The following is a 26594-nucleotide window of genomic DNA, read 5'->3' as shown; positions in this document are numbered from 1 at the left end:
AACCGCTAAGAAGTAAGGAATAAATGTAAATTTTGAGCACTTTTGTTTTTCCTTTAAGTCTTTCATGAAACTTCCACATAGTATATTTAATGTTTTCAGTATGGTGTGCTTATTTTATTTAGCATCTATTGATAATTTCATAGTGTTTACCTCTTCTTTTCCTGTCCATCAAAGACTACACCTCTGTTCCTCCTGTGTTATTTCTACCTCTGCTTATGATGTTTCTAACGTGAATAGTTTATTGAAATACCTCTTTTTCATTCATATATTCATTCAGCAAATGTGTACTACTGAATGCTCATGATGTGACGGGTTCTATTCTAGTCAGTGTGAATAGAGCAGGGAAGAAATTAGGTAAATATCCCTCTTCGTAGGGAGTTTACATTTTCTTGGGGAGATGGACAGTACATAAGATAAATAAGTGAAATGTATAATACGACTAGTGCTAACAAGAAAAACTAAAGCAGGGAGAGGTAGTATGTGTGTGTGGCAGGGCAGGGGTTGGAATTTTAGGTAGGGTGACCAAGAAAGACCTCACTGAAGAAGATGACTCTTGATAAGACCCAAAGGAAGTGAGAGACCTGGGTGGTGAGCAAGTACAAGGGTACTAGGGTGCAAGTATACCTGGCATGTTGGAGAATATGGCTGGAGCACAGTGAATGAGGGATCTGGTAAGAGAGTGGTCGTATGTCCTTGTTTATGTCTCTTGTCTCAATGAAATTATTAATAGTGTCCACTTTCACTCCCAGTAGTGTCCTAGTTTAGATGGTAAGTTGTATGGTCTTCTGGTAATGGGAGGTGAGGTCAGAGAGGTAGGGGGGATGGAGGCAGACCATGGAAAGCCAAGAAAAGAAGCTTTTGGAGCATTTTGAGCACAGGACTGATGTGATTTGACTTAGAATTTCACAGGCTCACTCTGGCTGCTGTGTTGAGAGTAGGCTGAGAGCAAAGACTGAAGCAGGGAGCCTGAGGAAAATCTCTTCTGATGCTTCAGTTTCCTCAGTGAAGTAGGAAGCAAGGAGCTGAGAATAAGGAGAGGGGAAGAGGCTGGAGATTTGAGGAGAGATGGTGGTATGAATTAGTTGCCTGGGAGAGTGGGGGAGTGATGGATGGACGGGGGAAGTAATAGTGTGCGTATCATGCATCAGTAAGGGCTTGTATAGGGCTTGTGATCGTGAGTTTAAAGTGATATTTAGCATGGTTGTGTGTGTTGGTTTTCTCATACACAGGTATAAATTAGGAGTAGGCAGAACATTTTCTTTTTTCTTTAAGATTTTTGGATATGGACCATTTTTTTTTAAGTCTTTATTGAATTTGTTACAATATTGCTTCTGCTTTATGTTTTGGTTCTTTGGCCCTGACGCCTGTGGGATTTAGGTTCCCTGACCAGGGATCGAACCCACACCCCCTGCATTGGAAGGCAAAGTCTTAATCACTGGATCGCCAGGGAAGTCCCGCATTGGATTTAACTGGGATTGAGGTTTAGACGAGTGAGGGGGCAAATTGAGAGTATATTCAGCCAGTGATCATAATGATTGACCATGGGGTTTATGCTATCTGGGTAAGGAGGGAAGCAGAGACAGGAGGAGAGTGAAGATTAGCAAAAAAGGTGGTAGGATTAATGGCTTGAAAGTCTTGGTAGGGTCAAATGATCATTGGAGTTTGGGGGTGTTGAAGGAAGGAGAGAGACTATAGTATATGATGGCAACAGGGGTGGGTAGTAGGTCATATAGTCTGATGAACTTGATTAAAGAAAGAAAATTTAGCAAGTTATCTAGTGTTCTGGGTTTATTTAAAATATCTTTTAAAAAATATATATATTTATTTTGGCTGTGCCGGGCCTCAGTTGTAGCACATGGGATCTTCATTGCGGCATTTGGACTTCTTAGTTGTGGCATGCATGCGGGATCTAGTTCCCCCACCAGGGATCAAACCCAGGCCCCCTGCAATGAGAGTGCAGAGTCTTACCCACTGGACCACTAGGGAAGTCCCCTTATGTAAAATATCTTTATGAAAATGTCTTTGAAGACATTTGGGACCGCTGAAGGGTTTAGAAGGTGAGTTCTTATGTAGATCAGGTGGAGCATTACTTTCATGTGTTAATTTTTTTAAGTGAAGCTATATTTGAAGGTTTTAATTTCTGAATTGCATAAATTGATTCATATTTTGCTATGTCATTGGAAACATTTTATGCATCCTATCTTGAACAGCATTTTGGTTGTAATTAGACTGTGAACTCCTTGAGATTAGGGGACCTGGCTAGGTTCCAACAAGTCAATAACGTATTTGTTGAATTAAATTGTATTAAGGTAGCAAGAAGGATACGGCTTGAGAATTTCTAAAGGATTTTCCTCTATCATTTTATAATGAAAAAATTCTAACCTACAGAAACTGTTGAAGGGTGGTACCGTGATCACCATATATCCACCAACCAGATTCAACAGTGGTTTACATTTTGCTGCATTTAAAAAAGCTTTTAGGGCTTCCCTGGTGGCGCAGTGGTTGAGAGTCCGCCTGCCGATGCAGGGGACACGGGTTCGTGCCCCGGTCCAGGAAGATCCCACATGCCGCGGAGCGGCTGGGCCCGTGAGCCATGGCCACCGAGCCTGCGCGTCTGGAGCCTGTGCTCCGTAACGGGAGAGGCCACAACAGTGAGAGGCCCGCGTACCTCAAAAAAAAAAAAAAAAAAGCTTTTAGTTTTTTTGAGCCATATACAAGTGAGTTCCAGACATCCTAACAATTTACTTCTATGTACTTGAATGTGCATCTCTCAAAAATAATTCATCTGTGTAACCACATGATTTCTGAGTCATTCTTGTAGAGATCAGGACTATAATAATAGTGTACTGGCTCTATCACCTCTCACCCCTGTGGCCTTATGTAAGTTACATAATATCCCTGAGCCTCAGTTTCTTTTGTGGCAAAGTACCTGTCTCAGAGGGATGTTATGAAGATTAAGTGTGTAAAGTTCTTAGAACCATACCAGGCATAATTTTCAGTTTATAAAGTGTTTTCTCATATGATACGAAATTGTGGTGAATAACACCACCCCCAACCCTTGTCACCAGAGTTGGAAACTTCTACCTCACCTTCCCCTAGTGTAGGTGTCAGCAAATCTATTTTCTATCTCCAGTATCTGTCAGATTTGTCCTGTTCTTTCCATTGCCACTGCAACATTACTTTTTTTGTTTGTCTGTTTGTTTGTTTTTAACACCTTTATTGGAGTATAATTGCTTTACAATGGTGTGTTAGTTTCTGCTTTATAACAAAGTGAATCAGTTATACATATACATATATCCCCATATCTCTTCCCTCTTGCGTCTCCTTCCCTCCCACCCTTCCTATCCCACCCCTCCAGGTGGTCACAAAGCACCGAGCTGATCTCCCTGTGTTATGCGGCTGCTTCGCACTAGCTATCTGTTTTACATTTGGTAGTGTATATATGTCCATGCCACTTTCTCACTTTGTCCCAGCTTACCCTTCCCCCTCCCCGTGTCCTCAAGTCCATTCTCTAGTAGATCTGCGTCTTTATTCCCGTCTTGCCCCTAAGTTCTTCATGACCTTCTTTTTTTTTTTTAGATTCCATATGTATGTGTTAGCATACGGTATTTGTTTTTCTCTTTCTGACTTACTTCACTCTGTATGACAGACTCATAGTGGCCTTACATTTAGGTCTTTTTTGTGTGTGTGTGGTACGCGGGCCTCTCACTGTTGTGGCCTCTCCCATTGCGGAGCACAGGCTCAGGACACGCAGGCTCAGCGGCCATGGCTCACGGGCCCAGCTGCTCCGCGGCATGTGTGATCTTCCCGGTCTGGGGCACGAACCCGTGTCCCCTGCATCGGCAGGCGGACTCCCAACCACTGTGCCACCAGGGAAACCCCATTTAGGTCTTTAATCTCTTTTGAGTTTATTTTTGTGTGTGGTGTTAGGGAGTGTTCTAATTTCATTTTTTTACGTGTAGCTGTCCAGTGTTCGCAGCACCACTTATTGAAAAGGCTGTCTTTTCTCCATTGTATATTCTTGCCTCCTTTATCAAAGGTAAAGTGACCATATGTGCGTGGGTTTATCTCTGGGCTTTCTATCCTGTTCCATTGATCTATATTTCTGTTTTTGTGCCAGTACCATACTGTCTTGATTACTGTAGCTTTGTAGAATAGTCTGAAGTCAGGGAGCCTGATTCCTCCAGCTTCGTTTTTCTTTCTCAAGATTGCTTTGGCTATTCGAGGTCTTTTGTGTTTCCATACAAATTGTGAATTATTTTGTTCTAGTTCTGTGAAAAATGCCAGTGGTTCTTGCCTATCAACAATTTCTTAGTCTTTCTTCATCTAGTTCCATCCAAACCACCTCATCTTTTTCTTTACTGCCAATGTTTATGTTCTTAAATGTAAATTTAATTATGTTAATCCGTTTAAACTCTTTTCCCATCTCCCACAGTGCAAAGTCCCAGTTTGTTTTTTTTTTAAATTAATTAATTAATTTTTGGCTGTGTTGGGTCTTCGTTACTCTGCGCGGGCTTCCTCTAGTTGTAGCGAGCAGGGGCTACTCTTCGTTGTGGTGTGTGGGTTTCTCAGTGCAGTAGCTTGTTGCAGAGCATGGGCTCTAGGCGTGCGGGCTTCAGTAGTTGTGGCTCGTGGGCGGGCTCTAGAGCGCAGGCTCAGTAGTTGTGGAGCATGGGCTTAGTTGCTCCATGGCGTGTGGGATCTTCCTGGACCAGGGATCGAACCTGTGTCCCCTGCATTGGCAGGCAGATTCTTAACTGCTGTGCCATCAGAGAAGTCCAGTCCCAGTTTTTTTTTTTTTTTTTTTTTTTTTTTTGCTGTACGCCGGCCTCTCACTGTTGTGGCCTCTCCCGTTGCGGAGCACAGACTCCGGATGCGCAGGCTCAGCGGCCATGGCTCACGGGCCCAGCCGCTCCACGGCATGTGGGATCTTCCCGGACCGGGGCACGAACCCGTATCCCCTGAATTGGCAGGCGGACTCTCAACCACTGCGCCACCAGGGAAGCCCTCAGTCCCAGTTTCTTAACACTGGCTTCTGTGTACGTTAGGTCTCTGTAGCCTTATCTCATTATACATTTCCTCCCCTACCCCCTGCCTCACTCTTAACACACACAACACATGCCCCCAAACTGTAGCAAGCCATGTGTAGTTCTCTGAATGTACTGAATCACACACTTCTGTGCCTTTGCTTGATTGGCTGCCTGTATCTAGAAGTCTACCCCTACCAATTATCCTCTTTATGTCTGGCAAATACTTATCCCCCACCCCCATACTTGTCTTTTAAGACTAGGCACAGGTACCTAACTCCTCAGTCATTCCTTCTCTTTTGTCTGTACTCTACATTGTACAGCCTTCATTCAGCCATAGCATTATACCCATAACATTTTGGGGAAGCCATTTGCTTGTGTGTCTAACTCGTTTTATTAGATTAGGAAGTCCTTGAGAATACATACTAGATTTTATCCTTTTTTTGTATCCCTAGTACCTAATATGTTGCTCATGCCAGGCACAAAATAAATGTAGATACTGTGTCCACATTTTATGGATGAAAAAACCCCGAGGTTCACAGAATATGCATTATATACCCAAGGTAACAGAACTAATTAATGAACCATACAGATCTTTTTTTTTTTTTTTCAGTACGCGGGCCTCTCACTGTTGTGGCCTCTCCCGTTGCGGAGCACAGGCTCTGGACGCACAGGCTCAGCGGCCATGGCTCACGGGCCCAGCCGCTCCGCGGCATGTGGGATCCTCCCGGACCGGGGCACGAACCCGTGTCCCCTGCATTGGCAGGCAGACTCTCAACCACTGCGCCACCAGGGAAGCCCCCAAATCTTTTTTTTAAAGATTTTTTGATGTGGACCATTTTTAAAGTCTTTATTGAATTTGTTACAGTATTGCTTCTGTTTTATGTTTTGGGGTTTTGGCTGTGAGGCATGAGATCTTAGCTCCCTGACCAGGGATCGGACCTGCACGCCCTGCACTGGACCACCAGGGAAGTCCCCAAAGCATACAGATCTTTAAGAGCCCATTTCAGTACTATTTTCATTAACTATAATATTTCTCATAGTTACAACCATTTGTTCAGTGATTCTGTTCTTAGTCTGTGGATTTAGAGCCCCCTAGAGGATGTTAGAATTCCCTCATGAAAGTCTGCAAAGTCATATGTGTTTTCTTTAGGCTGAGTTAATAAGATTATATATGTATGTATGGCACCAATTTTTTTGAATGTACTCGGATGCTTTTGTGAGTTAATAGTGAATCACCTTGGTGAAGTAGACATATTTAAACCTTTTGAGAGGAAAGCACTCTGAGGGTTTTAATACAGGAGACTTGGAATAATAGCTTTGTATAGTTTGCTAGGGAATTGATAAGGTACAAGAAAGTTTTTAAAGCAGTTAAATTCAAGTTAGATGATAATATCTGAAACTTTTCTAGTCATCAGTAGTTCATTAAAATAATTTCTGTAATCAAACTTAATTAAAAATTGTTGAATCTATTTCTTTAAATAAGATGGCTTTAAATATATTTCCATCTGCTACCATATGTTTAACTCTTTCTTTTAGTCTTAGCACCAAAAATATTTATTTCATATATGTGAACATATTTTCATTGGATCTGTAAACATATTGAGAGTTCTGTGAGCTAGGTTGTCACCTCTTTCAGAATCTGAATTCACTACAAATTGTATTTTATCAATTCCAAATAAGTCCACTATGAATCTGATTGGCTGGGACAACTTTTTTTCTAACTTTATTGAACTATAATTGACATGTAACATTGTGTAAGTTTAAGTCATATAATAATGATTTGGTACACATATATTGCAAAATGTTTACCACAGTAAGGTTTGTTAACACATCCTTCACCTCATGTAATTACCATTTTCTTGTTACTATGGTGAGAACATTTAAAGCTTTACTCTCATAGCAGTTTTTAAGTATATAATCATGTTTAATTCTTTTTAAAAATTTTTTATTGAAGTATAGTTGATTTACAATGTTGTGTTTAATTTCTGCTGTACAGCAAAGTGACTCAGTTATACATATATATATATATCCCTTTTCATATTCTTTTCCATTATGGTTTATCACAGGATATTGAATATAGTTCCCTGTGCTATACAGTAGGACCTGTTTATCCATCCTATATGTAATAGTTTGCATCTGCTAATCCCAAACTCCCAGTCCTTTCCTTCCCCACCCCTAATGTTTAATTCTTAATGAGAAGCATTTTTCTAACTTAGTGACTGCTGCCTCGACACAATGTTGTATTCTGCTATTTGGCCCACAAACGCTTCTGTTGCTGAGATAAAATGATTGTGGTCTGGCAGGCATTCTAGCTTCAAGGGTATAGCTTAAATAATAATGCTTTAAAATATGTGTGCTATTTTTATCAGTTTGTTTAGCTACTAGATAAACAAGAATTGTGTGATTTCATTCATTCATTTGGCAAATACTTATTCAACTCCTGCTGTGAAGCAAGCCCTCTCCTCAGCCCTGAAATTACAGCAGTAAGTCGACAAAACAGACAAATCTTGGCCTTGGCGGCCCTTGCCTTTCAGTGGGGCAGTCATACTCTAAGCATGATGAACATGCATGTAACAACAACCCATGCTGGGTTGGGGCAAGTGCTTTTTAAAAGAAAAAAAGAAAAGCCAGAAGAGGGAATAGGAAGTGATATTTTCTGTTTTAGAATGATTTGTTTTAGAAGGCCTTTCTAAATAGACATTTGAGCAGAGACCTGAATGAATTAAAGGTACCAGCCTTGCAAAGGCATCTGGAGGAATAGCCTTCCAGGGAGAGGGTTCAGCAAATGCAGAGGCTTTGAGGAAGGGGCATGCTTGATCTGTTCAAGAGGAGGCCAGTGTGTCTGGAGCTGTGTGAGCAGGAGTTAGAATGGCAGGAGATGAGGTTGGAGGAATAGCAGGGTTAGATCATGTGGGACTTTCAGATTTCATTCTAAGTGTAAAATAAGCCTTTGGACAGCTTCTAGTGGGGGAATGAAGTGGTCTGACTTAAATTTAAAGGATGTTCTATGCTATGTAGATACTCCAGTAGTACAAGAAATGAAGCAGGAGTTCAGTTAGGAAGCGGTGGTTAGAGACCTTTGGGTGAGAGATGATGATGGAGGTGGTGAGATGTGTTTTGAAGAAAGAGTCAACAGGCTATGTTGATTGATTGCAGTGTGAAAGAGAGCAGGCAAGGAAAGTCCAGTGTTGATAAATAGACACGGGACTTTTTTTTTTTGAAATTGACAAGGAAATTTAGTTATTTCTGAGATATACATTTTAAAGTAATAACTAGAATTATGACTTATAACATTATACCAGAACATATAAGATTTTTAGAAATTTCATGTAATGTCTGAAACATTTATATTAACATATTTCCATACAAATAACCCAAAGAAGGGTTAGTATTTGTTTTTGATTTTTTTTTATACTGCAGGTTCTTATTAGTCCATTTCATACACATCAGTGTATACATGTCAATCCCAATCGCCCAATTCAGCACACCACCGTCCCCAGCCCACCACGGTTTTCCCCCCTTGGCATCCACACGTTTGTTCTCTACATCTGTGTCTCAACTTCTGCCCTGCAAATGTTCATCTGTACCATTTTTCTAGGTTCCACATACATGCGTTAATATACGATATTTGTTTTTCTCTTTCTGACTTACTTCACTCTGTATGACAGTCTTTAGATCCATCCATGTCTCAACAAATGATGCAATTTCGTTCCTTTTTATGGCTGAGTAATATTCCATTGTATATATGTACCACAACTTCTTTATCCGTTTGTCTGTTGATGGGCATTTAGGTTGCTTCCATGACCTGGCTGTTGTAAATAGTGCTGCAGTGAACATTGTGGTGCATGTGTCTTTTTGAATTATGGTTTTCTCTGGGTATATGGGCAGTAGTGGGATTGCTGGATCATATGGTAATTCTATTTTTAGTTTTTTAAGGAATGTCCATACTGGTCTCCATAGTGGCTGTATCAATTTACGTTCCCACCAAAAGTGCAAGAGGGTTCCCTTTTCTCCACACCCTCTCCAGCATTTGTTGTTTGTAGATTTTCTGATGATGCCCATTCTAACTGGTGCGAGGTGATACCTCATTGTAGTTTTGATTTGCATTTCTCTAATAATTAGTGATGTTGAGCAGCTTTTCATGTGCTTCTTGGCCATCTGTATGTCTTCTTTGGAGAAATGTCTATTCAGGTCTTCTGCCCATTTTTGGATTGGGTTGTTTGTTTCTTTAATATTGAGCTGCATGAGCTCGTTGTATATTTTGGAGGTTAATCCTTTGTCCGTTGATTCGTTTGCAAATATTTTCTCCCATTCTGAGGGTTGTCTTTTCGTCTTGTTTATGGTTTCCTTTGCTGTGCAAAAGCTTTGAAATTTCATTAGGTCCCATTTGTTTATTTTTGTTTTTATTTCCATTACTCTAGCAGGTGGATCAAAAAAGATCTTGCTGTGATTTATGTCAAAGAGTGTTCTTCCTGTGTTTTCCTCTAAGAGTTTTATAGTATCCCGTCTTACATTTAGGTCTCGAATCCATTTTGAGTTTATTTTTGTGTATGGTATTAGGGAGTGTTCTAATTTCATTCTTTTACATGTAGCTGTCCAGTTTTCCCAGCACCACTTATCGAAGAGACTGTCTTTTCTCCATTGTATATCTTTGCCTCCTTTGTCATAGATTAGTTGACCATAGGTGCGTGGGTTTATCTCTGGGCTTTCTATCTTGTTCCATTGATCTATGTTTCTGTTTTTGTAGACACGCGACTTGAAGGATACATGCAAGGTATTTACAGTGGCTGCCTCTGAGCACTGGCCTTATTAAGAGCTTTTCTCTTTTTCTTCCTTTTTTTTTTTTTGCTTATCTGTATTTACCAGTTTTTCTGTACTGAACCTATAATGCTTCTGTTGTAAAATATATATAGAGATAGATTATTTTAAAACTAGAGCTAACCATGATACTAAATGTAGCCTAATATTTAATGTGTTCTCCTACCCTCTTTGGTTTTTGGAAAACAATTTAAGTGACATAAAAATTTTTTCTTTTTGCTCTTAGTGATCAGCCTTTGTACCTTCTCCACATTTGAAGATGGTGAAGCTAGATATTCATACTCTGGCCCATCACCTCAAGCAGGAACGCTTGTATGTAAACTCTGAGAAACAGCTCATTCAGAGGCTCAATGCAGATGTACTTAAGACAGCTGAAAAGTTGTATCGTACAGCATGGATCGCTAAGCAGCAGAGAATTAATTTGGATCGGCTTATTATAACCAGGTAAAGAAAAGGTTTTGAGGTCTTAATTGTTATAAACCACCATAATTCTGCTTATAGCAGTTAATAATTGCTAACTGCAAATAAACAAATCTATTTCCAACAAAGTGCATGGTTTAAGATATTTTAAATCAGCATCTCGATGGTGAGTCTTTGCTTATTTTGCTTAATTAACCTATTAACATAAGCACAGTTGTAGAGAATTATAACTTATGCATTAATATTTTATACCATACCAGTTAATTTTGTACCTTGGCATTATATAAAATTGTATTATTGTAGAGAGTAAATTATCTTGTGTTCTGCTTTTCTCCTAATATTATTTAATATATACATTTGCATGTTTTGCTATCGTATATCTACTTTTCAGTTTTAGAAACCTCATTTTTCACTGTGTTAATACCTGATTGTTCTGTTGTTCCAAGAAGCAGTTTTTAAGTCTAGAAATAGTGGTGCTGTGGTATACTGTCAAGAAAAGAAGTCAGACATAGAAGAGTACATACTGTATGAGTCCATGTATATGAAGTTCAGAAAGAGGCAGGACTGATCTTCAATGATACAAGTCAGAATAATGGTTATTTCTCAATACTTTTCATTGAACCTGACTTAATATGAAGAATTTGTCCTACTTTTTGGTTATGACTTTCTTTACACATTTAGATGCTGGTGGTCTAAAAGATTTTAGCAATTCTGAGTGATCTCATTGCCATGACTATCATCAACTCACATTTCCATGTTTTAGTATAGTATATTATTATTGTTGTTAACTTTATTATTTTGCCTCTTTGCTTGTTTTTTAGTGCTGAAGCTTCCCCTGCTGAATGTTGCCAACATGCCAAGATTTTGGAAGATACACAGTTTGTTGATGGGTATAAGCAGTTGGGATTTCAGGAGACTGCTTATGGAGAATTCTTAAGTCGATTAAGGGAAAATCCTCGTCTTATTGCCTCCTCTTTGGTTGCCGGAGAGAAACTTAATCAGGAGAACACACAAAGTGTTATTTACACAGTTTTTACCTCTCTCTATGGCAACTGCATTATGCAAGAAGATGAAAGCTACCTCCTTCAGGTGTTGAGATACTTGATTGAATTTGAACTTAAAGAAAGTGACAACCCCAGGCGACTTTTGAGGAGAGGAACTTGTGCCTTCAGCATCTTATTTAAACTTTTTTCTGAAGGACTGTTTTCTGCCAAACTTTTCCTCACAGCAACTTTACATGAGCCAATCATGCAGCTGCTTGTTGAAGATGAGGATCACCTGGAAACAGACCCAAACAAGCTAATTGAGAGGTTCTCCCCGTCTCAACAGGAAAAGCTCTTTGGAGAGAAAGGCTCAGATAGATTCAGGCAAAAGGTTCAAGAGATGGTGGATTCGAACGAGGCCAAACTAGTGGCTTTGGTGAACAAATTTATTGGTTATCTCAAACAGAACACATACTGCTTTCCACATAGTTTGAGATGGATTGTGTCACAGATGTACAAAACTCTCTCCTGTGTAGATAGACTGGAAGTTGGGGAGGTCAGAGCAATGTGTACTGACCTCCTGTTGGCCTGCTTCATTTGTCCTGCTGTTGTCAATCCAGAACAGTATGGAATAATTTCTGATGCTCCAATTAATGAGGTGGCAAGATTTAATCTGATGCAGGTATGCTTTTGCTAGGCATTCAGTTTAAAGTCAGTTGATTGGGCAGTGGGAGTGGGAACAAAAAATATGGTGACATTATTCATATATTCTTACCATTCCTTTTCCCCAAACTGTCCTAAATATTTGCTTTTTACATTGTGCTGGTTTTTAAATGGAGTCCTCATACACTTGAATGCATAGTTGAATTTGATTTTCTAGAACATGCCCTTACCCCTTTCCCATGATTTCAAACTCCAGAATGATTGAAAATTGAGTGTCTTTTATACTTCACTTGGTAACAAAACCTAACCTGAACTAATATGAGGCTATTAGTTCATGAATATTCATGTTTTGCTGAAGGAATGTTAATATATCTGATTATAGGAAGCCAGCCTAAGTACTAGACATGTTACATGTATGCAGTAACCAACCTTTCTAAAATCTCCAAATTTTGAAATCTGAAACTCCTCTGGAACTAAAAGTTTCAGAAAGAGGATTTTTGGATCTATGTTAGTGCTTTTTTCCCTAATCATCTGAACTACTGAAATCATGTTATTATGTCTTAAGGGATTCTTTTAATTATATCTTATCCCTAGAAATACTGTGAGGAAGAGACAGAGTTTATTTGGAATAGAATATGTCTTATCTTTGGATGACTTTTTTTTTTTAATGATAAGCTTTTTTTCATGATCAGTTCTATCATATTGGGGTGTTTAGAAATTAACTATATAGACATCCCTGAAATAAAAATTTTTTATCATCTCTGAAACACTAAATTTATTCTTATGATAATGTTGTTATAGTTTTATTTTTGTTATTCCATTGGACGTTGAATCACATCTTTTCAAAAGGAGTGAAAGGGGGGATTGTCCTAGGTATGAAGATGATGCTGTATGATAATAACTTCCAGCAAAGTGTCTTTAGAGAGAGTGGATTCACAGTTCACTTTTGGCAGTAAGGAGCTGGCTCTGTGAATTAATATTTACTTTCAGAACAGCTTATGTTCTGAAGGAATTCTTTGCTTTTAAGTCTAGAAAAAAAATTTACCTTGAGTACTTTATGAACTATAGGGAAAAGTACTTAATAACTTGAGCTAGTTTCAGTCAGCTTTTACAAATTAATTAAATTTCTAAACACATGAAAAGTACAGCAGCAGAAACAAAGGTGTGTACCTTCATTTCCTAATGTTGTAATAATATGAATTAAAGACAAAGCAAAATTTTCTACTTATTCTTTATAACTCAGCCTAAATGTAATAAAATATAGTAAAAGCTGACATAGACAAGATGCACATTTTATTTGGGATCCTATTTTGTATGCCTGGTCAGGTGGTGTGAATATTCCTTTTTTTTTAAAATTTAATTTTATTTTTTTTTTTTATACAGCAGGTTCTTATTAGTTATCCCTTTAGTGTGTTAATATTCTTATGAAATAGATTTATAGAATGGAATGGAAGTGCTTTCACAGTGAGGACTGTGTAAGTGTCTACAGCCTGTGTCTTCCCACCTCTGCTCTGGGTTGCAGGTTGGCCGCCTTTTGCAGCAATTAGCAATGACTGGCTCCGAAGAGGGAGATCCCCGGACAAAGAGCAGCCTTGGAAAATTTGACAAAGTAAGAGTGAATACTATGTCGTGTGAAGTACTATTTATAGAAGGTTCTGCTGAAGTATTAGTGAACCTAACTATTCTCCTTATTAAATCTTGTCCCTAGGTGATGTGTAAACTAAATATTCTTTTCAATTACCCTTGGTTTGGCTATAGAGGATACAGTGTTGGATCAGCAGCATTTAAAGGAAGATGTCATCTGTATAGCAGATTCACTTTGCTGTACAGCAGAAACTAACAAAGCATTGTAAAGCAACTATACTCCAATAAAAATTAATTAAGAAAATAAAGGAAGATATCATCAAAGATTACTAATTCTCAAAAAATATATATATAAATACCAATTATACTTCAATTAAAAAAAGATTACTAATTCTCACTTATAGAAATGTTGAGGAGATGCCGTTGTAATGAGAGCCAAAGAGCTATTAAGATTATTTTTAAAAGTTTGATTTAGGGCCTTCCCTGGTGTTGCAGTGGTTAAGAATCCACCTGCCAATGCAGGGGACATGGGTTCGAGCCCTGGTCCAGGAAGGTCCCACATGCTGCGGAGCACCTAAGCCCGTGCGCCACACCTACTGAAGCCTGCGCACCTGGAGCCCATGCTCCACAGCAGGGGAAGCCACTGCAATGAGAAGCCCACGCACTGCAACGAAGAGTAGCCCTCGCTCACCGCAACTAGAGAAAGCCTGCGCGCAGCAACGAAGACCCAGCGTAGCCAAAAAATAAATAAAATTAAAAAAAAAAAAAAGTTTGATTTAAAAAAATTGTCACTAAATCAAGGCTGTGAATATATGAATCAGCAATAAATGTATAATTTTAAGTGTATTTCATAAGTTAACATAGCATTGTTCAGTTGGTATAACTGAATAAAAATTTAAGGGACTTCCCTGGTGGTCTGGTGGTTAAGACTCCACGCTCCCTATGCAGGGGGCCTGGGTTCGATCCCTGGTGGGGGAACTAGATCCTGCATACATGCCACAACTAAAGATCTCACATGCTGCAACTAAAAGATCCCACACACCACAGTGAAGATTCTGTGTGCCGCAACTAAAGACCTGGCGCAGCCAAATAAATAAATATTTTAAAAAATAAAAAAATTTAATTTATCATACTTTGAGTAGGCTGTACATTCAACCTAAAATTCAAAGGTTAGATAGTGAAGTTTCCCTTCCACTTCTGATCTCTAACCTTCATTTCCTCCCTAAATGTTCTTCATGTTATCAATCTTTTGTGTGTCCTTCAAGAAGTCTGTATGTGTACAAGCAAATTCCTAATATATTTTCCTAATTACGAATGGTAGGACTGTGTGCACTGTCTGCCTCATGTTTGTTTCATATACCAGAATATCTTGGAGATTATTTTACATCAGTTCATAGAGAGTTTAATTTTTTTAAATGTTGGGTTTAGTATAATTTTCAAGAAGAAAAACTTTCTATATGCTTGTCCACCTCAATCAGAAATTTTATTCCCTTTATTTATTTATTTTTAATAAATTTATTTATTTATTTATTTTTGGCTGTATTGGTTCTTGTTTGCTGCACACAGGCTTTCTCTAGTTGCAGCAAGCAGGGGCTACTCTTCATTGTGGTGCGTGGGCTTCTCATTGTGGTGGCTTCTCTTGTCGTGGAGCATGGGCTCTAGGCACACGGGCTTCAGAAGTTGTGGCATGTGTGCTCAGTAGTTGTGACCTGCAGGCTCTAGAGCACAGGCTCAGTAGTTGTGGTGCACAGGCTTAGTTGCTCCACGGCATGTGGGACCTTCCCAGACCGGGGCTCAAACCCATGTCCCCTGCATTGGCAGGTGGATTCTTAACCACTGCGCCACCAGAGAAGTCCCTGTTCCCTTACTTTAAAGAGGAAGTATTTCACTGTGATTTTTTTCTCCTGTTTGGACAGAGCTGTGTTGCTGCTTTCCTTGATGTGGTGATTGGAGGCCGTGCAGTGGAGACCCCGCCTATGTCCTCTGTTAATCTTCTGGAAGGGTTGAGCAGAACTGTAGTTTATATAACCTACAGTCAGCTTATTACTCTGGTAATGGCTTTATTCTTTAATAGGACTTTCTCAAAAGTCATTTATCTGAACATGGGCAGAGTCCTAGATGAGTACATTGTGTGAGAAATATATATTGTGTTTGAAAAATTGATTTCATAAGCTAAATGCCCTTTTACTTTTGCCAGGTGAATTTTATGAAGAGTGTGATGTCTGGAGATCAACTGAGAGAAGATAGAATGGCTCTTGACAATTTATTGGCAAACCTACCCCAGGCAAAGCCAGGAAAAAGCAGCAGTTTGGAAATGACTCCCTACAGTACTCCTCAGCTGTCTCCAGCAACCACTCCAGCAAATAAAAAGAATCGATTGCCTATAGGTAAAGAGAATTTCTCATATTGAGGCTTTCCTTTAAATTTAATATTTCTTTCTTAGCCTTTGTTATTGCTTAGCATTTGGGAATATAGTTTTAAATAATTTGGAGAAGTTCTTCTCTTCATTTTTACTGGTGGTAGTTCAATTTTTTTTTGGCTGCCTTGGGTCTTTGTTGCTGCGTGAGGGCTTTCTCTAGTTGCGGTGAGTGGGGGCCACTCTTCAATGGGGTGGCTTCTTTTGTTGCGGAGCACGGGCTCTAGGTGCGTGGGCTTCAGTAGTTGTGGTATGCAGGCTCAGTAGTTGTGGCTCGCAGGCCCTAGAGCGCAGGCTCAGTAGTTGTGGCGCACAGGCTTAGTTGCTCTGCGGCATGTGGGATCTTCCCGGACTAGGGCTCGAACCCGTGTCCCCTCTGTTGGCAGGCGGATTCTTAACCACTGTGCTATCCTGGAAGCCCTAATTCAACTTTTAAAATTAAAAAAAAAAAATTGCACCAGATTAGTTAACGTTCATCCGTAGGCTTAAGCTTTTTTTTTTTTTTAAATAAATTGATTGATTTTTGGCTGAGTTGGGTCTCCGTTGCTCCACGCAGGCTTTCTCTATTTGCAGCGAGTGGGGGCTATTCTTCGTTGCGGTGCGCAGGCTTCTAATTGCGGTGGCTTCTCGTTGTGGAGCACGGGCTCTAGGCACGTGGGCTTTAGTAGTTGTGGCTCGCGGGCTCTAGAGCGCAGGCTCAGTAGTTGTGGCGCATGGGCTTAGTTGCTCCACGGCATGTGGGAGCTTCCCAGACCAGGGATCGAACCTGTGTCCCCTGCATTGGCAGGTGGATTCTTAACCACTGTGCCACCAGGGAAGCCCAGGTTTTAGCTTTATCTAGACATACTTGTCATAATTAATTGGAATCATGCCACTTGCAGTATACTTTGTTTACTTTAAGTCATCATTTGAATTATGTACTGTCATCATTTGAATTATGTAGCCCTGTTCTTTCCACAGAGTTCTAAATAATATAATAAAATAATAATATTTTAGAAATTTCTATCAGTAAAGTTGAAAATATATAGTTACTATTTTTTCATTATTATTAATAGCCAGTCTTTTATTGACTGAGTTAAGATCTTTGTTATTTTATAAAACAAGGCAAAACTTCTGTTTTGTCAATTTTAAGAAATAGGTTTAATTAAGCCTTATTTCCTTAGTAAACATTTATCCATAATAAATCTATATAATCTGTAATAATATCTATATAAATCCACAAACAAATTGAGCATGTGTATACTATGTACCAGGCACAGGGTAAGCATTTTCTAAATGTTCTTTCACATTTAATTCATGCAAAAAATTGACACAAAAAGTGGTCTGATCACTGTCCTGCAGGCGGGGCACTGTGTTCAACACTTGTGATACAAAGACCCGTAAGTCAGGCCCTTACACTTAGGTTAGTTGCTGATAGTCCAGTTGGGGAGAATGAGAAGAGACCAGTACCCTTCAATGTGCTGAGTGTCTGATGGAGATAAGCATAGAGGGTTATGGGGACACCTAACTTAGCGGTGTGGTGATGCTGTCAGGAGAAGATCCGGAAGCAGGTGAAGGCTGCACTTTCTCTTGGAGGATGAATGGAAGTTAGACAAAGTAAACAAGACACAGAGAGTGTTTAGACCAAGGAAGTAGAGTATTTTAGTGCCAACTTTTTTTTTGTGCCAACTTTTTAACGGTCGTGAGGAGCTCAGCAGCAGTTAGTGAGTGTGAATAGTTAATATATTTTATACATTCTTTTTTTTTTTTTTTGCGGTATGTGGGCCTCTCACTGTTGTGGCCTATCCCGTTGTGGAGCACAGGCTCCGGACGCGCAGGCTCAGCGGCCATGGCTCACGGGCCCAGCCGCTCCACAGCATGTGGGATCCTCCCGGACCGGGGCATGAACCCGTGTCCCCTGCATCGGCAGGTGGACTCTCAACCACTGCACCACCAGGGAAAGCCCTATATTTTATACATTCTGAAGAATGGGATTTCATTTTTAAACTCCCATGAGCTGATTTGTTAAGAATAGTCAGTTTCTTAAAATTAATCTACCTTACTTTTAACATAATATGGAATAATATTGTCAACAGGAATGTGGCATCATATTCTTCAAGTCTTTGGCTTTCATCATCTCAAAACGTCAATTTTCAGAATTACAAATAGAAAAATAAATAAACTTGACATTGAATGATTTTTAATATTATAGGCTATTAGCACTTTTTTAACATGAAGAAATAAATGATTTTTGGTAAACCAGAGATTCTTTTTTTTTTTTTTTTTTTTTTTTTAACCAGAGATTCTTTTTTCCATGATTCACTCGTGTTCTTTCGTTTCTTTTCATCCAGAGTGTCATTCATTAAATAAGAGTATAATGGAAAGTAAATTTCAAATGTTTGCCCAGTATTATTTTGTATAGTCATGTGACCTGGTCATTGAACTTATTTCATGTTTTAAAAGATGTGTCCATTATTCAGAGGGTTGATTTTCTTTCTGTTTAATGCTTTCGCAACCCAGGACAACAGTTCGCAGCCATAACTGTCTGGGATTCCTTAGCCACCAATCTTACTGCTCATATTATTACTCTAGTAACCCTTTTGGTGGGTAATAGGCTGTTCCTTTTCTTATGTAACTTTTATTTAAGAAATAGTTTATGAACTTTTGCTCCATGTGCATGTTGCTTTTGCTTTATGTAAATTGGTACATAAATTTTGATTACTTGCATTTTTATAAATTATGAAGTTTGTTCCTTAAGATTCACGTAGTTGTTCATAAAGTTGAAGTTAAGTTTACAATTCAAGAGAAGACAGTGAGGGTCAGCAACGAAAGGTGTAAGTGAACCTATTTTAGACTTTTGGAAGTTGATGTGTGCTTTGCGTTTTGAAAGTTAAGAGTGATTGATGAACTGATCTACAGCATTGTGGAGAGAACATGATTGTTTATAGTTCTGTCTTCAAGTAGGTCAGCTTTCACCGAAACTGAAGTTGAAAGACTTTTATTATAATTGAGTGTTTGTGCTTGATGTCTGCACTTTTATTTGCCCTGAAGGAGTATCTGTTTAGTATTCTGGTTGTATTGAATCTTATTGTCCTCTGAAAACAACCTGACACGTACCACAGAAGACTAAAGTTCATAAAGAAGTTGTCACAAACTATCTAAATCTTTCAGTTTCCAAAAGTTCTTGTAAGGGAATTCCCTGGCAGTCCAGTGGTTGGGACTCCGTGCTTTCACTACCGAGGGCCCGGGTTCGATCCTTGGTTGGGAAACTAAGATCCCACAGGCCGCTCAGTGCAGCCAGAAAACAAAAGAAACAAACAAACAAACACAAAAACCCACCAAAAACAAAAGTTCTTATAAGATCTATAGGATGGATTACTTTAGAAAAAGGTATTACTTATTTACTTATAAGTAGGGGAAAAACACCCCCAAGTAATTAGATCCTTCATTAATTTAGAATGTTCCCATAAAGCAGAAAGGAAACTTATATTCAAACAAAGAGAACTCTTCTGCATCTTTAGGAAGAGGTTAATACATTTCAGGAAAAACTGTGTTTTCAAAAACTGATTCTGGTTTTGTCAGCAGTTGCCGACGTGTATAACTTTTTATGGCTATCAGATTTCTATATGAAATTTTCTAATGCTTTTAAGTTTAGTTATTAGTATGGGAGACCTGTGGCAGTTAAATCATTTTGTTGGAGAAATAGTTGAAGATATTATACCTTGAAAAGATAAGGAATAAAGTAATGCTTTTCTTGTCACTCCCAAGTCTTAAATTGATTGGGACGTGTTTGCTGTTCTGCAGGTGTAAACTCTGTCACTCCCTGTCAGGTGAACATGGATCATTGTTTCTGTTGATCAGTTTTGAAGGAGAATTTGTATTAGTCATTAGTAGAGTAGCTGGGAAGTTTTTTTTTTTAATTCATATTCTCACCACTCTTTTTGTGCATGTGCAAATGTTCTACATTAATAGAAAATATATTTTTTGTATTAATGTGCCATTTTCTTCATTTTGTCTTTTTCTCTAAATTATCTTACTTGAAATTTTTTTATTAGCAACTCGGAGCAGAAGCCGCACCAATGTTCTGATGGACTTACATATGGACCATGAAGGATCAGCTCAAGAAACCATCCAGGAAGTGCAGCCAGAAGAGGTGTTGGTCATTTCCTTAGGAACAGGTCCCCAGCTTACTCCAGGGATGATGTCAGAAAATGAGGTATGACTGTATTGTTACCCTTAACTTGTAGCTATTAATGTGAAGAACTTCAGATTCTTTTCTTCTCAGTAAAGGTCACTTGCTTCTATAAATCAGTATACATTTAACAAATATTTTTCATTATCTTCAGTGGGTCTGCCATGATACCCCATCAAATGCTCAACTCGCTGTGAACAGTTCTGGAGGTCCTTCACATTAATAAACCTGTGGCACTGTAGTTGATAACCAGATCCATACCAAAAGGAATTCTCCTAATAGTAGTAGAAGAGGCAGGAAGCCAGGAAATTGTGTTATGGAAATTGAAGAGACTTTTCCAGTGACCTGTAGGAAATATTTTATGTTTCTTTTCTTTTTAATGATATAGTAGTGGTATTCCTGCTTTAAAGAGCCAAACAGTATTTAGAAATAATTTCTGTTCTTTGGCTGGTTGGGAAGAAATGGAAGAGATAATTGAAAGGAAAACTAAGTAAAATATTTTAGGGAAATGGGGTTGGGGATATGAGAATCAGTTTTAAGATATTTGTAAACAGAAGAGCTTGGGACAGAAGCAAGAGGAAAGAAGTTTTGACTCTCTAAACATAGGAGCCTCTTGTCATAGATTGTGACCTCTTGAGAAAGAAGCATTTTCTTACCTTCAACAGTGCCTGCTTATTATTCAACAAAGCCTATTCCTGGCCTGGGAAGAAGGGACCAGTTATAGTGGTTGATACAGTGATGATGGTGGTTGATTAAGTGGCGTGACTTGTAGCAAAGAGGACCATCAAAATCCACAACCCTGTCTCCCCACACACATTCAAGGTGAATAAGCTGGCAAAAACTGTCAGAATCAACTTTTTGGGAACTCTAGAATGTAATAAACTTGTGGCAACCAGGGGAAATGCTTAATGAAGAAAAGAACTGCTGCGTTTCAGTAAGAGAGTCTGTGGCATTTTACTCCCCCTGTTACCGTCCCCCGATCCCCCCACCCCAATGGCAGCCTTGAAGACAGCCGCCAGCATTCCTGCGCAGGGAAATATCTAGATTGTGGTATGATCCTTTTGTTTTTCGTTAATTCATACCACTCTCAAGGCCTTTAGATGGATTTTTCCTGAAGATTCATTGCACATTGCTCACTGATGAGTGTGAAGGCTCAAGTTATCTTACAAATACGAAATGTAAAATCTTTATGTCTGCATTTAATTTCAAGCAAATAGGGAAAAGATTCTATTTTTAAATGACCTTTTAAAAGCATCACATTAATAAATAGATGGAGCCATTAGAAAACCTTTAATTTACTTATTTAAATGCGGGGTCAAAACAGAGCCTTAAGGGTTTTCTTTCTTTTTTTTTTGGCTTTGTGTTGTTTTTTCTTTTTAATTGAGGACACTCTTCTTCACATTCCAGCAGCAGCCTAGGAACCCAGTGGTTGTGAGTTCAAGTTCCAGGTGTGCTTAATACATGCTGTGACATCCAGCAAAGCACTCAGTTCTTCATTAAGTTGGAGATACACATACAGAGCTGAGTTATGAGGTTTGTGGGGAGTGAGAAGTAATTGTTATTTGGAAATCATCTAACAGATAGAAAGCTCTGTAAAAAGGCAATCAGCTCTAAGCTAGATGTGGCATAGAAGTCATACTTCGGCTTCTGGTATGGACTTTGTGGCCGTGTGTATGGTGATCAAGTGGAGGTTCTAACTAGACTGATTAATTCTGGTGCCTACAAAATAATTTGTTTACATGTTTTTTTCCTATTAATTAGTTTATTAACTTTTAGAAAAATGCACACAAAATTAATATGTCACTTTACCGTGCCAAATGCTTTATGTGCATCTTTTTATTTAATCCTCAACAACTCCATGGCATATATACTGTTACTATCACCATTTTATAGATGAAGAAGATGAGGCTCAGAGAGCTTAAAATACTTATCCAAGTTTACATAGTTGGCCCATGGCAGAACTGGGAGGACCGGACTGCTGAGTCTGAAGCCTCCAACACCTGCAAACCTAATCACTGCTCATCGATGTCCAGTTGCCTGTTCAGTTGCTGAAACTGGTAGGGTGATGGAAAGACATAGGCTCAGTTCTTCTAACTGGTACACTTTTATCCCAGGGGTACTTAAAAACTTGATTGGAGCCCTATAAATGGGTTTTCAGTTAAAAATGATAATTTAATATTAAGACGAACTTAAATATGCATTTGCCATGGTTTGTTTTCTTATCAATAATCTCTCAGTTGTGATAAACTAATGGCATTTTATTTTTCAGGTCCTAAACATGCAGCTTTCGGATGGAGGACAAGGAGATGTCCCTGTCGATGAAAACAAACTCCACGGTAAACCTGATAAAACCTTGCGCTTTTCCCTCTGCAGTGATAATCTGGAAGGAATATCTGAAGGTGAAGGGTTACTTCATTCAAGGAGTTGTGTGATTCAAGTAATATTTTGTTTTGTGTTCTTTAAAGGAGCCTTAAAAATTACAATTATGCCACCTGTGCCTCTCACTGAGGAGCGTAATGAAGTTCTCCTCTAATGATCTTGAACAGTTGGCTGTAAAGATTGTTTCTTTGAATAAAATTGACATTGCAAGAGACCTTTGGTCATATAAAATGGAGACGATCTAAGTCTGCTTTGAGACTTGAATAATACCAAGTTTTATTTCACTAGTATTAACATATACCAAAGCTTGTAGAGCTCCTTTAGAGGGATATAATGCATGTCTAAATGGAAAAAAATGGACTCACTAGTATTTCAGGGTGTTGTGTATACTGCTAATGTTTTAATGAAGCAGAAAGATACAATGGAAGTAGGATAGGAATAAAAAAAATTAAAAGGCAAGATTGTAAAGTGAGAATATGTCACTCCATGCACTAGAACAAGCTTTTTTAATGAAAAAGTTTCAATTTGACTAACATTTTAAAAAAACATAAATGGTAATAACTTTTCCTTTTTTTCTCACTTTTGAAAACATAAGTAGTGTACATTCATTCTAGAAAATGAAGGAAAAATTGAACCATCTGTGACCTTACCATTCTGTTAATAACAGTTAACATTTTGGTTTATTTATAGCAAAATTAGGCTTAGGCTGTTTTGTAACCTTTTTTTGTTTAACAATATAACAGTAACATTTCCCTTTGTAATTTAGCATTCTTAAATAACATGGTTTTTAATGTCTATTTTCTTTAACTTCAGTTGGGCATTTATCATAATTTAAACATTCTTCTGTGATTACACATGTAGATTGCTTTCACTTTTCAGACATTGTAAGAAGCACTGCAACAAGCGACCTTAGGTGAATTTTTGATTAGTTCCTTAGGATAAATTTCTAAAAGCAGAAATTCTGGCTTAAAGGGCATGTTTATTTATAGGGCTTAACAGCATTAAAAGCACTTTAATCAGTCTTTTTAGTCTCTTATCAAGGCATGAAAAATTACATGGTGGCTCATGACTGTCAAAAAAAGCTCACTCAGTATAAACGTTTCTCTAGGTCCTTCAAATCGTTCTAATTCAGTATCCTCACTAGACCTGGAAGGGGAATCTGTATCAGAACTTGGAGCAGGACCTTCTGGGAGTAATGGAGTTGAAGCTCTACAGCTGTTAGAGCATGAGCAAGGTAAAGTGAGGTTGAATTCAGCTGTTTAAGCAGCAAAGAATTTACCTGGTTGCAGAATAAACAATCCGTTTCCATGTAAGTTGGCTGTGTTCAGTTGATTATATAATGACCATTAAACTTGCATTTACTCATAGTTCCTTCAGGTCTTAAAAATGTGTTTAGTTGGCAATTCCCTGGCGGTCCAGTGGTTAGGACTCAGCAGTTTCACTGCGGTGGCCCAGCATCAGTCCCTGGTTGGGGAACTAAGATCCTGCAAGCCTCGCGGCTCGGACAAAAAAAGAAAGTGTGTTTAGTTGCTAAGTGGATTATTCAGGCTAAAATTACACAGAATAATTAAAATGAATTGCTTGAATTCTGTAATATTTGGTGTTTCAATTCTGTAATATTAAAATTTTAAGGGATACTAAGATAAATACGCAGAGCTCGAGGAACTTAGAATAGGGAGAGAATGGTAACAAATGATTAAAATTATCATAAAAGTGCTTTGGCAGTTCTGAGTGAGAAATACATGTGGTTGAAAGTGTAGGGAAAAGCTTATTGGGAGAAAATAATAACCTCAAAGCCTGGCTGGCATTGCATTGGCTGAAACTAGAGATATTCTAGGTGAAGGAATAGTAGTATAAGCAAGTCAGGCAGGTGGGAAGCCATAGTACTTACTCAGGAACTGTCACGTAGGGTAATAGGGTGAGGTAAGGATGAAAAGTAGATGGATCCCTTTTGTGCTTTAGGAAGATTAACATGAAAAAGTCCTTTGGATTTGTCCATTTACAGATCAGTGGTGGCTTTCACAGGAATGTTGAGGGCAGATGCCCTCAACTGGATTTGAGGCAGTGACTTTAGTGTGTATAAAAATCACCTGGGGAGTTAGGGGGAAAAAAAGGCATTTCCCATGTCTCATTTTTAGAAATCCTGGATCAGTCTATTTTTGGAAAGGAAAAGAGTATTGCCAACTGGGTTATGTGTGGGGTGAATAAAAGTAATGCTATGTTTTTACTGGATCAGTTTGTCACTGTATTATTTAGGATTAAAATTTCTGCAGATAACAGAAACCTAAAATAATATTAGCTTAAGATAGAGAGAATATCACCTCTTTAACAAGCCATCTAGGTGATTCTGATATGGGTGGTTGGCAGTTTACACTCGTGAATACTAGGTTAAGAAGTGAGTGAGGACTTCCCTGGTGGTCCAGTGGTTAAGGCTTCACGTTTTTTTTTGTTTTTCTTTTTTTGGTATGGGTTTATCTGTTAATTATTGCCACAATAATGCTACATAACAAACCACCCCAAAACTTGGTGCCTTAAAACAATAAACATTTATTTTTGCTCTCAAGTCTGTGGGTCAGCCAGGTGGTGGTTCTGATTTGGACTGGGCTCATTCATGCATCTCTCATCATCATGGTTGAGTAGGGAGCTCTGCTAATCTTAGCTGGGGGTCCGTTGGTCACTGGGGAGCTGGCTTATTTAGGATGACCTTTGCTTTGTTCCATGTGGTTCCTCATCCTCCAGCAGACTGGTTTCAGCTTGTCCTCATGAGAGAACAAGGATGAGAGAGAGCAGAGGCTTCTAAGTTCTCTCTTGAGGCCTAACCTCACAACTGGCACACTTCCTCCTTACCTTTTGGACAAAGCAAGGAACCAGGCCTGTGCAAATTCAGAGAAAGGGGAATATATCCCAATTCTTGACCAAAGTCACACTCTAGAGGACAGGGAGACAACTGATTGCATGGATGGCCCCAGTTAATTTACTGGAAGGGGAGGACATATGCAGAACTCAGTTCAGAGAGGGAAAGAGTACATCCTTGAGGGAATAATTCAGTGTTTTAGTACTATGTGCTGAGTGTTAATGTTAAAATATGTAACTTGAAGTTCAAAGACAAAAAGGTCTTTAAAGTTAATATAAAAAATGATAGCTGTGCTACCATTTTTTAAGTGCTTAATTTTGTTTTTGATAGCTACAACCCAGGATAATCTCGATGATAAGCTAAGGAAGTTTGAAATTCGTGACATGATGGGACTGACAGATGATAGGGATATATCAGAAACAGTGAGTGAGACGTGGAGTACAGATGTCTTGGGAAGTGATTTTGACCCTAACATTGATGAAGATCGCTTGCAAGAAATCGCAGGTAACTGCTATTTAATGTCTCTGGAAGATTGCTGTTTATTCATATCCACCCACCCCTGATGGGAGGGAACTTCAGTGCTCTGACAAACATGGTGTGTATGTTAGCAGTAACTGGGAAACTGAGGTAATTGTATGTGACAAGGCATTTGTGTATTTCTTTTTTCTTTACTTAAATATAGGTAGTATTTTATCCTGTCTACATTTAAGTGCCCCTCCCCCTACAAAAAAAGAAAAAACAGTCTTTTGAATCAACTTCTTGTCAATTCTTGTTTGCAGGGCATAGTATATGTTCTTAGTCTATGATTAGCATATTCTTCTTTTGAGACCAAACACCTTGCCCTAACATTAAAATTCTTACAGGTTATAGCCATAAAATCTTTCAGAATAATATGATACTGAGATTCTCTAAAAACCAAATTTACTTCTGGAAGGTTTAATTCAGTTCCAAAGAATGACCAGTTTTTTCTTTTTTTCTTTTTTTATATCAAGTTTATCGAGGTACAATTTACATACGTTAAAAGTTACCCTTTTTAGGATATTGTTCTGTCTGTTCCGAAAGATTCATACAGTCTTGTAATCACCATCTTTATTTTCTTTTTAATTCATGGAACATTTCAAACAAATACAAGAGAGAACAGTATAATGCACACCATGTACCCATCACTCAGCTTCACCAATTACACATACATACATGACCAGTTTTGTTTCATCTCTTCTCCCACCTTGTTATCCTCTACCCCGATTATGTAATCACAGGTTAATCAGGCAGGTTC

The 26594-nt window shown here is 38.6% G+C and overlaps 1 protein-coding gene across 5 annotated transcripts in view; it reads left to right on the top strand.

Moving 5' to 3' along the window:
* The window catches only part of GAPVD1 (GTPase activating protein and VPS9 domains 1), a 70905-nt gene that overhangs the window by 16391 nt on the left and 27920 nt on the right, over positions 1-26594 (top strand). For 3 of the 5 annotated variants that reach the window (XM_032634484.1, XM_032634481.1, XM_032634485.1), the window contains exons 2-10: positions 10075-10292; positions 11090-11933; positions 13437-13523; positions 15415-15549; positions 15696-15885; positions 19949-20109; positions 22355-22484; positions 23573-23698; positions 25649-25822. In XM_032634484.1, coding sequence (XP_032490375.1) covers positions 10108-10292; positions 11090-11933; positions 13437-13523; positions 15415-15549; positions 15696-15885; positions 19949-20109; positions 22355-22484; positions 23573-23698; positions 25649-25822 — 2032 coding nt within the window. In that variant the 5' untranslated portion in view covers positions 10075-10107. The remainder of the gene's footprint in view (positions 1-10074; positions 10293-11089; positions 11934-13436; positions 13524-15414; positions 15550-15695; positions 15886-19948; positions 20110-22354; positions 22485-23572; positions 23699-25648; positions 25823-26594) is intronic. The other 2 variants (XM_032634483.1, XM_032634482.1) reach the window with 1 other exon arrangement.

Source organism: Phocoena sinus, chromosome 6 (assembly GCF_008692025.1).
Source record: "Phocoena sinus isolate mPhoSin1 chromosome 6, mPhoSin1.pri, whole genome shotgun sequence".
Lineage (NCBI taxonomy): Eukaryota > Metazoa > Chordata > Mammalia > Artiodactyla > Phocoenidae > Phocoena > Phocoena sinus.
The sequence above is the reverse complement of the archived record's forward strand: the minus strand, read 5'-3'. Positions and strand labels throughout refer to the sequence as shown.